This window comes from Dunckerocampus dactyliophorus, chromosome 1 (genome assembly GCF_027744805.1).
Source record: "Dunckerocampus dactyliophorus isolate RoL2022-P2 chromosome 1, RoL_Ddac_1.1, whole genome shotgun sequence".
Classification (NCBI taxonomy): Eukaryota; Metazoa; Chordata; class Actinopteri; order Syngnathiformes; family Syngnathidae; genus Dunckerocampus; species Dunckerocampus dactyliophorus.
In genome coordinates, this window is record NC_072819.1 from 44,243,786 (window position 1) to 44,258,384 (window position 14,599).

The following is a 14,599-nucleotide window of genomic DNA, read 5'->3' on the forward strand; positions in this document are numbered from 1 at the left end:
GTGGCCTAGTGGTTAGGATGTCAGAAGAGCGAAGAAATCGACCGTTGGAGCATCTCTGTGTGGAGTTTTTATGTTTTCCTCGTGCTTGCGGGTATTCCAGCTGTGTGAGTGTTGGTTGTTTGTCTACTTGTGTGTGATTGAGTCCAGAGTGCACCCCACATCTCACTTGAATTCAGCTGGGATAACCTCCAGTTTATCCACGACCCTAATGACGACAAGCGGTACAGGAAATGAATGAATGAATGAATGAAACGGGTGCTATCTTTGGCTATCTAGGTACTCATGTGATGGAGGGCTCAGGCCGCATGTTGGTGACGGCTGTTGGCGTCAACTCGCAGACAGGCATCATCTTCACTCTGCTTGGGGCTGGAGATGTGGAGGAAGATGGTAAAGAAAAGAAAGGTATGTGGAAACAAGTACACTGTGACGGTTTTGTTCTGGTCATATGCCAACTGGTAGAAGACAGATGCAACAGTTACCCAGTCTGCATGTATGAATACTTAAACCTGGTCTGAATGTCAGTGAATGTGTACTCACATGAGTGTGTGTGCTTGTGTGTGTGTGTGTGTGTGTGGGACAGATTGAGAAAGGTGCCTAGCTGATTTCAGATAAGAGCTTCAACAGGAAACACACCAGTTTGACCTCATAGATAATTTAGCCCACATCCTCTCCACTCCCTCTTTCCCTCTTTGCTGCCTCACGTTGTTGTCATGCCCTCTCTTGCTGCTTATCCATCTTTCTCTATTACTCTTACTTGCTCTTACTTGTTTACCACCACTCCTGCCCTCTTTCACTTTCTCCCTTGCTTGCCTCCCTTAATCCAAGAGAAAGGCTGTAGGTTGAATCAATTATTGAAAGAGCAGTGAAGAGCAGAGGGAGCCAGAGACACTCAGGAAAGAGTGTTATGTTGGTCAAGAAGTGAAGCAAATTTGTTTTGGATAGGCAGCGCGAGCAGAGGCTACACATACTTTCAGAAGCACTTAATGTTATAGTCATTACTCCATATCTCTATCTCAGCGAGTGCTGTTTTCATTTCTGCAAAGGAATTTGCAATGGAATGTGTGCATTCTCAGACTGAGGAAATATGTGGAATGGATTCATGGACAGCAACAATTGAACGTAATGATTTGTTGTGATTGTGTTGCTGGCTGTAATGTGGCAGCAGCTCTTGCTGCCCCAACCATTCAGGCAGTCATTTACTGGAGCTAATGTATTATTTATTAAACTTCATAGCATGAATTGTTGATTTTTCCTCATGGGTTTGCTTTTATTATTTTTATATTTGTTGCTCATGTTTATGTTTTATTCAAGCACTTTTTGGAGTTAAATTTAATCAACAGACAGACACATTCTTTATTTGATTTCAGCTTTATTATCCTTCCCTTTTTGCTCTCTTTTGTTTTCTTCCCTTTTTTCTCTTATGTGTTCTCAAAACCTTCTTTCCCCACATAAATCCCCAAACAGAGGACAGTACTCAGTTGCTCATCACCACAGATGCAAGTTACAGCACAGTCACCAATGGTATGTGAGCACACAGTTGTCTGTCCTGCCCTGCCCAGTAGACAGTGGTGTGACCGTGTCCATGCTCAATGAAGGACTTCCAAGTGTACTGTATAGTGTCTATTGAACCAGTGTTGGACAACATGTGTCTTTATCACTCTTTCCTTTCCATATTGTTTCTTTGTGGGTTGGAATTGTGCTGTTGGCTGTGCTTGCAACTTATAAGTGACATGATGACAACACACATTAACACTTAATCTGTCTTTCTACACCTTTTCTTTGTTTTTTCCCACAGGAAAACAACCCGATGGCGCTGTGGAGAACAACCAGAACAAAGGTAAAAACTTAGATTTGGTTGAGGTGTGCCATAGCTTCGTCTGCAAATGCAGAGCTGATTTTGTGTGCATGTTTCAGCCAAAAAGCAGGATGGGGGTGTCGCCATGGAGATGCAGCCCTTAAAGAGCGCAGAGGGAGGAGAAGTAGAGGACAGAGAGAAGAAGAAGACCAATGTACCGAAGAAGGAGAAGAGTGTCTTGCAGGGCAAGCTCACCAAGCTGGCGGTTCAAATTGGGAAAGCAGGTACAGACAGCTTTCCAGTTTGCTAAATACAAATCAATTTGTGCCAGTTGTCAAACGATTGAATCCCACTGAGCAATTGTTTGCATTTGTCATCGAATATTCTAAAGAACTGTAACAAGAGAACGCGAAAACCAGCGGCGGCCCAATCCACCTCTTAATACCGCCACTGTCATGTCACAATTATACAAACCATCAATAATATACAAAAACACAATATAACAATGTGTGCCATTACAGAATTGGGGATGAACACCTTTATTATTAAATCAAGAAACCATTTAGCCCTTTATCTTCGAATACATTGTCTCTAAACAACTCCAAACTACACACCGCTACTGTACAACATAAACTGGAGCAGTTCAGAATCAATAGCTATCTAATAACATGAGAAAAACATAATAAATTAAATAAAATCCATCACACTCACCACTCATTTGTAAGCACTGGTCTGGAAGACTCCAGTGAAAGTGGCAAACAAACCCTTTCCCCGGGTGACTTACGTATAAAATATATCTACAAACTCACTTGTTTGTTCATATAACGCACATAGAACGTCACACAGCATGGCACAGTCGCTGTGTCCTTTCTTTGTGTTGGAACAGGATCAATAAAACGCTGCATTGTTTATGTGATGTGGTGTTGTAGTGCACTGGTAACTTTGTGTGTTAGTGAATAGGCTTTCAGACGTCAAATAATCAGAGAATGGAAAAATGATGATTTCATCATACGCCTGCTAGCTGGCCTTGTGAGAAGAATCTGAAATCTGGTTAAAGAAACAGACCAATTGCTAATAGTGTGTATGTCACATGGGCCAGCACTACTGATCCTGAAGACCCTGGGTAGATTACACTGATATGGCAACAAATAGAAGCTGAAATCTGATTGGACAAAAAATCTAACATCAACATACACTTACTGGAGGTAGTGCAGCCAAGATACACGCTACAAAATGAAGATAATACACTGTTGGGAATAAATTAATACAATTTAATTGAACAAACTAAATTAGACTAGAACTAGAATTGAAGTTGTAAATGTAGCTCAGTGCTTCTGATAGTATTTAGGCAAGCAGTGAAGGCCTTGCTGGCCCTGACTGCACACCACTGGAGAAAACTGAGTGACTCAGTAACAAAGTGTTGTTTCTTTCCATCCCTCCCCAGGTTTAGTGATGTCCGCCATCACTGTCATCATCCTCGTGCTCTACTTTGTCATCGACACCTTTGTTGTCGAAGGTCAGTGTGTGTGTGTGTGCATCGTGGCAGACTATATCGGGTCAAATGTTTACCACCCCGTTGAGCAACATCTAATAAAAGTTGTTGCTCATCATGTTGTGTGGTGTGTGTTGTTGCAGGTCATGCGTGGGTAACAGAATGCACTCCAGTCTACATTCAATACTTTGTCAAGTTCTTCATCATTGGAGTCACTGTGTTGGTGGTGGCTGTACCAGAGGGTTTACCTCTCGCTGTCACCATCTCTCTGGCTTACTCTGTCAAGGTAAGATGTGCCATAAATTGACTTTTATGGAAATAGTGTCCAGTCAAGGTGATAATGACCGTAAAGGCCGATGACTGACATGGGCATGTGAGTTATATTTTAGGGTTTGCATGGCTTGCATCACTGAATTGGTGGGGCCCAAAGTGATATTTTTTTCCACTGGCAGCACCCATTCTTATAGCCTTTTATTGGTTAAAGAACCTTATTTGGTAAATTTCACTTTGTCAAAATAGATGCCACAAGCCTCAGTATAAGGCAGTACAATCATGTCCTAGTAAGTAATGATCATTTCTATGTAGCGACAATGAAAAAATGATATTACACTGTAACGTAACATTATGTGTGTAGCATTATTACAAATATAACAGAAACATTTGTGTGACAAACATGCAAAAAAAAAAAGAAGTCAGGAAGGTGGCAAACACTTTTTCACACAACTGTATGTGTAAGGTACAAAACATGTAAACACGAAAAAGGTTTAATGATTAGCATGTGGTATCCTGTATGCAATAAACTCTAACTTGCGAGATAAATATCCCAGATTCCTTCAAATCCCTGTCAAATTTTCAAGTCAAGATGTACCAGGATGACCGACATGTCCCAAAAGACACATGCTGTTTTTATTTACATGGCTTTTGTATAGCTGAAATTAATCAGCTTTTGATGTTTGCAGCTCACAGTGTACAGTGTATACATCAAAGTAGTACTGATTATCATAATGAGAATGAGTGATTAATCGTCAGTTAAACATTCACCCGCACGTCACTCCATTGTCTTGTGTAGAAAATGATGAAGGACAACAACCTTGTGCGCCATCTGGATGCATGTGAGACCATGGGCAATGCTACAGCCATCTGCTCTGACAAGACTGGCACCCTCACCACCAACCGAATGACTGTGGTACAGGCTTATGTAGGTGAGTGATGGCGGAATACAGTCGGAAGCTACTGGCATACTGGCACTGTTGTCTACTCGCATGCGTTTTAATTATGTGTTCATTTGTTTGTGTCTCCTAGGTGATGTGCACCACCGTGTGATCCCAGACCCTGGTCAGATCAACCCCCGGACACTGGATCTATTAGTCAATGCTATCGCCATCAACAGTGCCTACACCTCCAAGATCTTAGTGAGTCATCTATTGATAGAGATGGCATTGTAGTTGTTGCAGAATAACACTGACTTTTTCCACATACCTGAGTGCTCCCTTTTGTTCGTTTAGGTTAATATCAGACAAAACATACAAGATACAAGATACAAGAGAGTTTTATTGTCATGTGCATAGTAAAACAGCAGTTATACCATGCAATGAAAATCTTATTCTGTTCATTCTCCCAAGAAAAGAAATAAAACAAATGAAAGAATAAGAACATAAGAAACATAAACACATAAACATATATACCAATAAATTAAGCAACAACGACAGAAGAGACATTAATACAAGCAAATAATATAAATAAATAAATAAATAAATAAAGTGCTATGAGTGTGTGCGTGCGGCGTGTGCGAGTGCTTCGTTGAGGAGCCTGATGGCCTGTGGGTAAAAGCTGTTTGCCAGCCTTGTGGTCCTGGACTTCAAACTCCTGTAGCGTCTGCCTGATGGTAGGAGTGTGAATAATGAGTGTTGTGGATGTGTGCTGTCCTTGATGAACATACATAGACAACACACAGACAATGCATGTACAGTACATTCCTTCTGCTTTTGTTTCATTTGCTGCTTGTCTTCTTTTCAATCATTATCTTTCAGCCACCGGATGTGGAGGGAGGTCTGGCTAAGCAGGTGGGCAACAAGACCGAGTGTGGCCTCCTTGGATTTGTATTAGACCTACAGCAAGACTATACACCTGTCAGAGAGCAGATCCCTGAGGAAAGACTCTACAAGGTAGGAAACCATATCGACTTTTACTTGCTTGGGTGCTCGAATTTCCTTGTTTATAGTGTAAACCCCATGGTTAGGATAATTGGACTTCTGGCTGTAAATGGCCCATAGAGCTGGAATGGTATCAGCTTAGCTTGAAACATTATTGCACTTTATCCACTTTTTACATATACCGTAGCTCTTTACTTGTCTACATCATGGACCCCATATATCACATATACTGTATGTGAGTTACGTTGCTAACAGTACAGTCACATGCTGCAAGCTGTCATGCTAGGTTAGCCTATTCGCTGAAGGAAACAAAATGATCAAACTTACAGCTCCCATGTCTGTAACTCTGGGCTTTATTTTAAGATGTGCAGCAAAGCCTTTTTTCTTTTTTTTCTTTCTTACAAAGCTATCCTCCATGAAGTGGCGGGCACATACAGGGTGGGCTCATCTAGCTACTGGAGCAAACAAATGAAGCAGATGATAGATTTTTCTCCCGTTTGGTGGTCATAAACAGGCTCTAGGCACACAAATTACTGTTAGAACATTATTCAAAAATCGATTTAGCCTCATAATTAACAGTAATAATACATTGAATGCCTTAAAGGGATAGTTTGGATTTTTTGACATGAAGTTGTGTGACATCCCCATCAGCATTGTAGTCCAATAACAGCAACTTACCCCCACTTGGTCTCCTAAGTCCAGTTCTGGTCAGATTTCTTTGATGAAGAACATAGTTCCGCTTAGTTGCTGGGGACAATTAAGTAAAGAGTTTGGCTTCTAAAAACGCTCGGCGTTTCTCTGTCTCCCGCCGTATCCCTGCGCACTGTCGCCTGTGCGTTCATGTGAATGTGACGAAGACACTCGCATCTTCTTCCGCTGTGGAACACATACGTAAACAAGATGGCTGCGGCGCTCCTTCGCGGAAGTAGATGCGAACGTCTTCGTCACATACACATGAACACACAGGTGACAGTGCGCAGGAATATGGCGGCAGTCAGATACATAACGCCAAGCGTTTTGTGAGGTCTGATTTTTTTGAGAAGGCATTTTTGTGATGCAAAAGTATTAATCTTTTGAACGCATATTGTTTTGAGAAGCCAAAGTCTTGACTTAATTGTCACCAGCAACTAAGTGGAACTACGTTCTTCATCACGGAAATCTGACCAGAACTGGACTTAGGAGACCGAGTGGGGGTAAGTCGCTGTTATTGGACTACAATGCTGATGGGGATGTCATATATTCATGTCAACAAATCCAAACTATCCCTTTAACAAGACAATAATTCCAAAACAACATAAAAATAATAACCCAACTTTACTCCTTTTGTATTTTTTCCCCAAAATCATACATGAGCTTTTTTTTTTAGCTGTATAGAATAAAAAAAAATCAGTTGCTAAAAAAAAGTGTGTAAATGTGTAAGGTTAATCATCTGACCAAATAAACTGGCCAAATAAACTAAAAACAAACACATTCCATCCATTCATTTTCTATCCTCATTGGGGTCGTGGGGGCATGCTGGAGCCTATCCCAGTTGACTTTGGGTGAGATGTGGGGTACACCCTGGACTGGTCGCCAGTCAATCGCAGGGCCCCCCGTCTGCTCACGGGAACTGCCTCTAGGTCACATGGTTGAAACCCAGCAATAATAATTCATCTATTTTGTCCAATGATGCATCAATGAAAAGCCAGCGACTGACAGCGCATTAAGGCAGGACTTAAACAGAAAGCCAAGTCACAGCAAGCGGAGTAATATCTTCCCACTGAGTTCATGGAATTCTCGTAGCTTTAGACATATTTTGAACTTTTACGCGTTATAAACATGTCCATACAGCATCAGGTGCATTTACCCAGCTGGTGTCCTGATTTGCATCCGTCCACCTTTGTCAACATCCCTCCTCATTTTCTCTCAGGTGTATACCTTTAACTCAGTGCGTAAATCCATGAGCACAGTGATCAAGCTGCCAGATGGATCTTTCCGTCTCTACAGCAAGGGAGCCTCAGAGATCATGCTGAAAAAGTGAGTGGAAGCGAAGGCAACCCAGACCAAGAAATAACTAACACTGGGTGATATTTGTCAATAACTACATTTTTCATCTTCTGTGATGTAATTTGGTATCCTTTCTCTCCCCAGGTGTTCTTACATACTTGATGCCAATGGAGAAGCTCGGAGTTTCCGCCCACGTGACAGAGATGAGATGGTCAAACAGGTGAGGGATTTTGTTAAAACATTTAAGAACATGGCCGACATTTTTTTAAGGTCTGTATGCTGGAGATGAAGCTAACACCCTAACAGGGTGCACTGGGCTTACTATAACTACAGACAAAGGTCACTAGCCTGAATTTCTTTCGCTAAATATTTTCACCCAAATTTTGCTTTGGTTTTTGTACAATATTTCACGTAACAAACTAGTCTGTTTGCCCTTTACTCTATCATTTTGTGAAATCGAGTGCCAAAACAAAACACCCTACTCATTGCTGTTTCACTGTCCGTGCACTTTTTATTGAGTTTGACTGCTTAATAACCCACCATGGGGCCAAAGAAAGTTGCTAGTGCCAGTAATTTGAGTAAGAAGATGAGAAACACTGTTGAATTTGATCTAGCCAGATGTACGGCAAGTCTGCATCACCAATGACTCCTATATCCATTCGCCATTTGTAATTATTTCACATTGTTTTGTGCATGTAAAACTATAATTATTCTCTATAAAATGTATTTTTGTTAACATTGTGAGTGTCTGGAGCGGATCAATTGGATTGAAATGATTTGCTATAGGAAAAATTCCCTCTGTTTTTTCACGTTTCAGTTTTTGTCAAACCTTTTGGAATGACTTAAAGTGAGGTACAACTTTTCTGATATTTGTAAATTGTTTGTTTCCTTTGTTTTTACTGGTGTGTAGTATTAGTGATTTTTTTTACACCTCTGAAGAGCCATTTCCAAGCTAAGCTTGCACGATAGCAACGAGCAAGTGGACTTCCATACAGAGTTTTGCATATATTCTATTAGATTATATTAATTTTATTTCTGTTCACCTTACATGTTGGAGGGTAACTTGTTGCTGTGCAGGAAAAAAAGATATAATATGGCATGCCAATTGTGCTGGTACTTGGCAAATGTCGCACACCGTACAGAAAGGACTGGGAGAGCCGACAACAGACACACAACTCACTGACACTGCACAAACAAAATAAAGATTATGAGACCATTGTTTAAAACACATTAAGGCCATTCCCACCCGCAGGGCTGCCGCCACAAATTCTGGGCCCATAAAAAAAAAATCACGTTGGGGCCCCCCCCCCATTTATTTTTTTAAGTGCTCATGACACCAAAATAAGTTTGAAAAAACAACAAAATGAAAGTTCTCACTTAATAAAACATTTTTGTCATACTGCTGTCATAGGAGTACAATGAAGTGGTGATTTTGACATGCAAATGTGTTTTTTAAAAATCTGATTACTCGAATAATCTAAAAAAATAATCGACCGATGATTGGATTATTAAAATAACCATTAGTTGTGATGAGTATGATATAACACACGCAAAATATTTGGCCAGTATATTTTTTTGACTGTCAGTAAGTGACACTGACACTTACAGTGGTGTGAAAAAGTGTTTGCCCCCTTCCTGAGTTATTTTTATTTTTTTTGCATTTCTGTCACATTTAATGTTTCGAGTCATCAAACAAATTTAAATATTAGGCAATGACAACACAACTAAACACAAAATGCAGTTTTTAAATGGATGTTTTCATTATTGAGGGAGAAAAAAATTCTAACCTTCATGGCCCTGTGTGAAAAAGTGATTGCCCCCCCCCCCCCACACACACACACATTTGCATGTTGAGAAGAGGAGAAAAGCAAAGAGGAGAAGAAAAGCAAGTACTTAAAAAATATCGCCTAATTTTGTAACTGAATCGCTATTAGCTTTTTTTTACTGCTTCACTTGCCCCTGTTGCAAAATTCCCACTGTCACGTCCTGAAGCTGTCCTGTCTGCCACATCCCTGCACTGCAGCTATGCTGTGCCATCTTAGCTTTTGTGACATTATTCTCAAAGCTATGAATACACCAAGACAAATGTCTGCTGATGGCTAGTTTTACCTGAAATAATATCTGTGCAATTGCTGTCAAAGATAAGCGGCGCTGCTGTAATCACATTAAACGTGATACGCATTACAGGGGCTGGATGTGAACAAGTGTGCCGTCAGCATTTATCCAATTTGTTATAGTTGCAGCACAATTGCTCCATCAGTCAAAAGTATTCACCAGTGAAGCGCAACTATTTGCTCCACAAACAGATTTGTTTATGCAGTGTGAGCGAGCCCTTCCTTGACTGACAGGCTGACTGACCTAAATCTGCCTCATGGCGACCTCAGCTTATGCCATGAGAAAAATAGCTCTTCTCCTTACACAACTGTATTCCAGCTCACTTATTCTGCTTGCATTGTGGCAGCTATATGCCACCTCTGCTCTTCATCATATTGCTGTCCGAACCATGCTGAGTGGGGGGGCTTTCCCCCTCAGCGTTATCAGAAAGAATCTCAGCAAAATGCTCAAAAGGTCACCAGACATAAACTTCAAATTGCATCAGGACAATTGGGAAAAATAAAGTGTAAATTGATTTTGCCGTTGAAATAACAAATAATGAGACCAGGTTTTTAATATCAGAGGTTTAGTTCATATAAGATTTTGGGGGCTTCTTCCTGTCTAAAACTAAAGATGATTTACAGGTGATTGAGCCGATGGCATGTGAAGGACTGAGGACCATCTGCATTGCCTATCGTGACCTGCCTTCCAATCCAGAGCCAGAGTGGGATAACGAGGCAGAAATAGTGACAGAGTTGACTTGCATCACTGTGGTTGGGATTGAAGATCCAGTACGACCTGAGGTAGTGTGAGTGATCCATAATGCAGTAAATGAATAAAATACATTTTTAAGAGATAACTCTCATTGTTCCTGTGGGAACCAATTTTTCCAAGGTACCCGAAGCCATCCGAAAGTGTCAGCGTGCGGGCATTACTGTGCGGATGGTGACTGGTGATAACATTAACACAGCCAGGGCCATTGCTGCCAAATGTGGAATCATCCACCCTGGGGATGACTTTATCTGTCTCGAGGGCAAAGACTTCAACCGACGAATCAGGAACGAGAAAGGAGAGGTGAGTTCGGGTTTAACGTTCTTATGGGATGCTTGAACATGAATACAGTCATCCTCCGTGCACCGCAGTTAATTGGTTCCAGACCCAACAACAATAAGTAATTTCCGCCACACCTTAAAAATGTTGTTTTTTTTTTACTTGATTACATGCATACAGTTTACATTGAATGCTTCATGTTACAATTCACAATTCCACATGTCCAATTCCACATGTCCGCAAAGGTGTAGGAATCCTGCCTCCTTTCTGTATCACATCAATTGCTAATGCACATGTCCACTTCCTGTATTCAACATACATTAATACACTGTTTAGTTATTCTTCACGCAATCCAAGCAGTTATTATTATTATTATTATTACTATCATCACTATTTTTTAAACAAAATAAAACAAAACAAACAAGTTATTTTTTTCTCCTGTTGATATCCACATCTACTTCCTGCCGCCTTTCGTGTTCTACCGTCAGTGTCATTGAATGGAGATAAATGGGTTCCTAATTTTAGTCCTTTGTTGAACAGGCCCTTGCGACGATGATATCAAAGTCAAATGATATTGATTGTAATCCTTCTAACTACGTGGTTCTTTCTTTGTGGGTTATATCCTCCATTTTCTTTGTTGTCATGGTAATATGATGTTTAATATGTATCCAGATCGTTGATATTGACAGCAAGCACTTTTGCTTCTCCTGGATCTCCATTTAGCTTGATATAGATGTTACCGTTGGTACCCCAAGTGCTTTGTATCTTTCCCTGCTTCCTCAGGTCTCGTGCTTTCTTGGCGATGTCAGCGTTGCGTTTTGTCAGATGCTCATTTACGTAGACGTTTTTGCCTCTCAGCCTCTTTCCCTGTTTCAGCAGTGCAGTTTTGAATTTCCTGTTGCTGAACTTAACAATGATGCCAGGTGTGGTGTTGTTTCTGCCATTTAGTGGGATGCAAGCGTTGATGGTGTTGATATCTACATCTACCTCCTTTGATTGTAGGAATCTGTTGCTTTCTTGAAGGAACATCCATTTCATCTGGTTCTCCTAGGTTTTAAACTGTTGAATCTTCTGACCTGTGTGTAATTTGGAGCCCTGTGAGGATCACATCGTTCATTTGTGCATTCCGATCCATCTCGTCAATTATATTTCTCATTTGCTCAGAGATATTTTCCTTGCTTCTTTCTCTTCCTCGAGAGTGGTGCGCAAGGCAGCATTATCCTCTAATAGTGCCTTGATATCATCCTATAGAACTTTGATATTATTGCATAATGCTCTGTTTTCTTCCAATGTTCCAATGCAAGTTGGATACACCTGTGCTATCATAACCCTGGACTCTCAATTTATACTCCTTATACAGGGCAGATTTCTGGTACAAAAATACTGAAATTGTTATTTTGGTAATATTTTCAACAATTGAACATTTCATTTACCATGTATTTGCATTACTGTAAAACAGGCATCAAATTAAATTAAGGTTTGTGTCAAATAGTACTTTTGGACTAGTCACATCGTACTATTGGACTAAATAGGTCAGGTAACAAAAGGAGGCTTGACATTTTAGACTCTCACTTTAAATGCTCTCAGCAACTTTGCCATTAAATGAACAGTTTTGCAATGTTCTTGCTTCCTATTCTTGCTGAAAAAAGTTACATAAGTTAATAAATAAATAAGTCGTAAAAACTGTTATTGATCAAAATAAAAAAAAATTGCAGATGCAGCAGCGGCACGGCACAGCACAGCGGTGGCAGTCCGCCCTCCCATGCTGCCCACCACCACAGCTTCCAAAAATCCTGGGGGAAACCCTGAATATAGTAGACAAAATAAGAGTAAATAACTATTTAAAACGTAAATAAAACCCCTGCTTGAGCAGTGTCACAGTAAATGTGTTCCCTAGGGGACCTTAATAGTGGGGGGACAGATATGTGGAGGACAGGAAGTGACGCCTGAGATTCAGAGTTGACTTTTAGCTTGTCAAAGGTTATGGATCTAACAGTAGCCTGTGTTGTTATTCTGATTATTATGGTATTATTATTGTGCCTGTCGTGAGATAATTTAAACCTGCATTAAATTCATGTCCTGACGATCTAGTGCCTGTTGCACCCAACAATTACTGACACCTAGTGGCAAATGTATAATGCTACATTCATGATTAGAATGCTTTTTCTGCCTTGTATTGCTATTTTAGTTAATTTAGTTAGTTCATTTAGTCATGTGCATGAAATGCTTAATTTAGGCCAGGAATAAGTACAGTTTGCTGAATTTGCTTAATTTTTTAAAATTAATAATAGGCTGTATTCAACCACGAAACAACGATCAATTATTAATTCATACATTTTTTAAAAAAACGTGACAGAGTGAGAGCGCAATGTTCGAACCGTGATGTAGCGAGCGACAACTGTATAGTAAAACTACTGTTCACCAGCCAAATTTCACAACTCATCTGTGTATCAAACACATTTGTTTTTGACTGGACATATCGGGCGACAGGCAGGGTACAGCCAATCGCAGGGCACATACAGTATAGACAAACAACCATTCACACTCACATTCATACCTATGAACAATTTAGAGTCGCCAATTAATCTAACATGCATGTCTTTGGAATGTGGGAGGAAATCGGAGTACCCGGAGAAAACCCACGCACGGGGGGAACATGCAAACTCCACACAGCAATGCCCAAGGGAGAATCGAACCCAGGTCTTCCCGATCTCCAGACTGTTACTGCGTTGACCAACATGCTAACCACTAGATTCAAGAGTTTTATTGTCATATGTATAGTAAAACAGGCAGTTATACTATGCAATGAAATTCTTATTCTGTTCATTCTCCCAAGAAAAGAAAGAAAACACAAGAAAAAGAATAAGAACATAAGAAACATAAATACCAATAAATTAAGCAACAACAACAGAAGAGACATTAATACAGATAAATAATACAAATAAATAAATAAAGTGTTATGAGTGTGTGCGTGTGTTGTGTGCGGCGTGTGTGAGTGCTTCGTTGAGAAGCCTGATGGCCTGTGGGTAAAAGCTGTTTTCCAGCCTTGTGGTCCTGAACTTCAAACTCCTGTAGCGTCTGCCTGACGGTAGGAGTGTGAATAATGAGTGTTGTGGATGTGTGCTGTCCTTGATGAGGTTGTGTGTTCTGCGTAGGACTCTAGATTTATAAATGTCTTGCAGTGAGGGGAGGGCTGCCCCAACAATGTTCTGTGAGGTCTTGATCACCCGCTGGAGTGCCTTCCTATCACGTGTTGTACAGTTACCGTACCAAACAGTGATAGAGGCAGTAAGGACACTTTCGATAGTGCATCTGTAGAAGCAACTAAGGATTTTGGTGGACATGCCAAATTTCCTTAGTCTTCTCAGGAAGTACAGTCTCCTTTGGGACTTCTTCATAATTTGTTGGGTGCTGTGAGACCAGGTGAGGGCCTCGCTGATGTGTGTGCCAAGGAACTGGAAGGTTTTCACCCTCTCCACCTCAGTCTCATCAATAAACGGGGGTCTATGCGGCTCCTTTTCCCGATGATCATCTCTTTAGTCTTATCTGTATTGAGAAGAAGATTGTTATCACGACACCAAGCTATGAGGTCCGCCACCTCTCTTCTGTATGATGTTTTAACACCACCAGTGATCAGGCCGATGACTGTAGTGTCATCCGCAAAAACTAGACCACCATGCGGCCGACTAATTGCCAAATATACGTAATATTGTAATGAATACTGGCAAATCCTATGACTGCCAAAATTTTTTACCTAATTCAACAATTACAACCTGACCACAGAGAAGCATCTCAGAATCAGGTTTTAAATAATAGTTTTACATTAAATTACACTTGATTCGACAGTATAGCTTCTGACACTGCATTCACACACTATTAACGCTAGGGATTTTTTCACATTCCATCACTAATCTGGAATCGCACGGAAACATCTTTGGAAGAATAACTGCACAACATAAAAACATATAATGATTCCAGCTGCAAGGCTAAGCATCTACCAAAACAGCAAAGACCAGGGGTCGCCAACCC

General features: G+C 40.6%; 1 protein-coding gene across 6 annotated transcripts in view; it reads left to right on the top strand.

Annotated features, from left to right (window-relative positions):
- Positions 1 to 14,599, top strand: part of atp2b3b (ATPase plasma membrane Ca2+ transporting 3b) — a 72,689-nt gene that overhangs the window by 26,472 nt on the left and 31,618 nt on the right. For 4 of the 6 annotated variants that reach the window (XM_054795467.1, XM_054795243.1, XM_054795382.1 and 1 more), the window contains exons 7-19: positions 277 to 402; positions 1,465 to 1,521; positions 1,796 to 1,837; positions 1,915 to 2,079; positions 3,240 to 3,311; positions 3,431 to 3,573; positions 4,357 to 4,489; positions 4,590 to 4,699; positions 5,318 to 5,452; positions 7,350 to 7,456; positions 7,571 to 7,646; positions 10,165 to 10,323; positions 10,415 to 10,594. In XM_054795467.1, the coding sequence (XP_054651442.1) occupies positions 277 to 402; positions 1,465 to 1,521; positions 1,796 to 1,837; positions 1,915 to 2,079; positions 3,240 to 3,311; positions 3,431 to 3,573; positions 4,357 to 4,489; positions 4,590 to 4,699; positions 5,318 to 5,452; positions 7,350 to 7,456; positions 7,571 to 7,646; positions 10,165 to 10,323; positions 10,415 to 10,594 (1,505 nt within the window). The remainder of the gene's footprint in view (positions 1 to 276; positions 403 to 1,464; positions 1,522 to 1,795; positions 1,838 to 1,914; positions 2,080 to 3,239; positions 3,312 to 3,430; positions 3,574 to 4,356; positions 4,490 to 4,589; positions 4,700 to 5,317; positions 5,453 to 7,349; positions 7,457 to 7,570; positions 7,647 to 10,164; positions 10,324 to 10,414; positions 10,595 to 14,599) is intronic. The other 2 variants (XM_054795323.1, XM_054795390.1) reach the window with 1 other exon arrangement.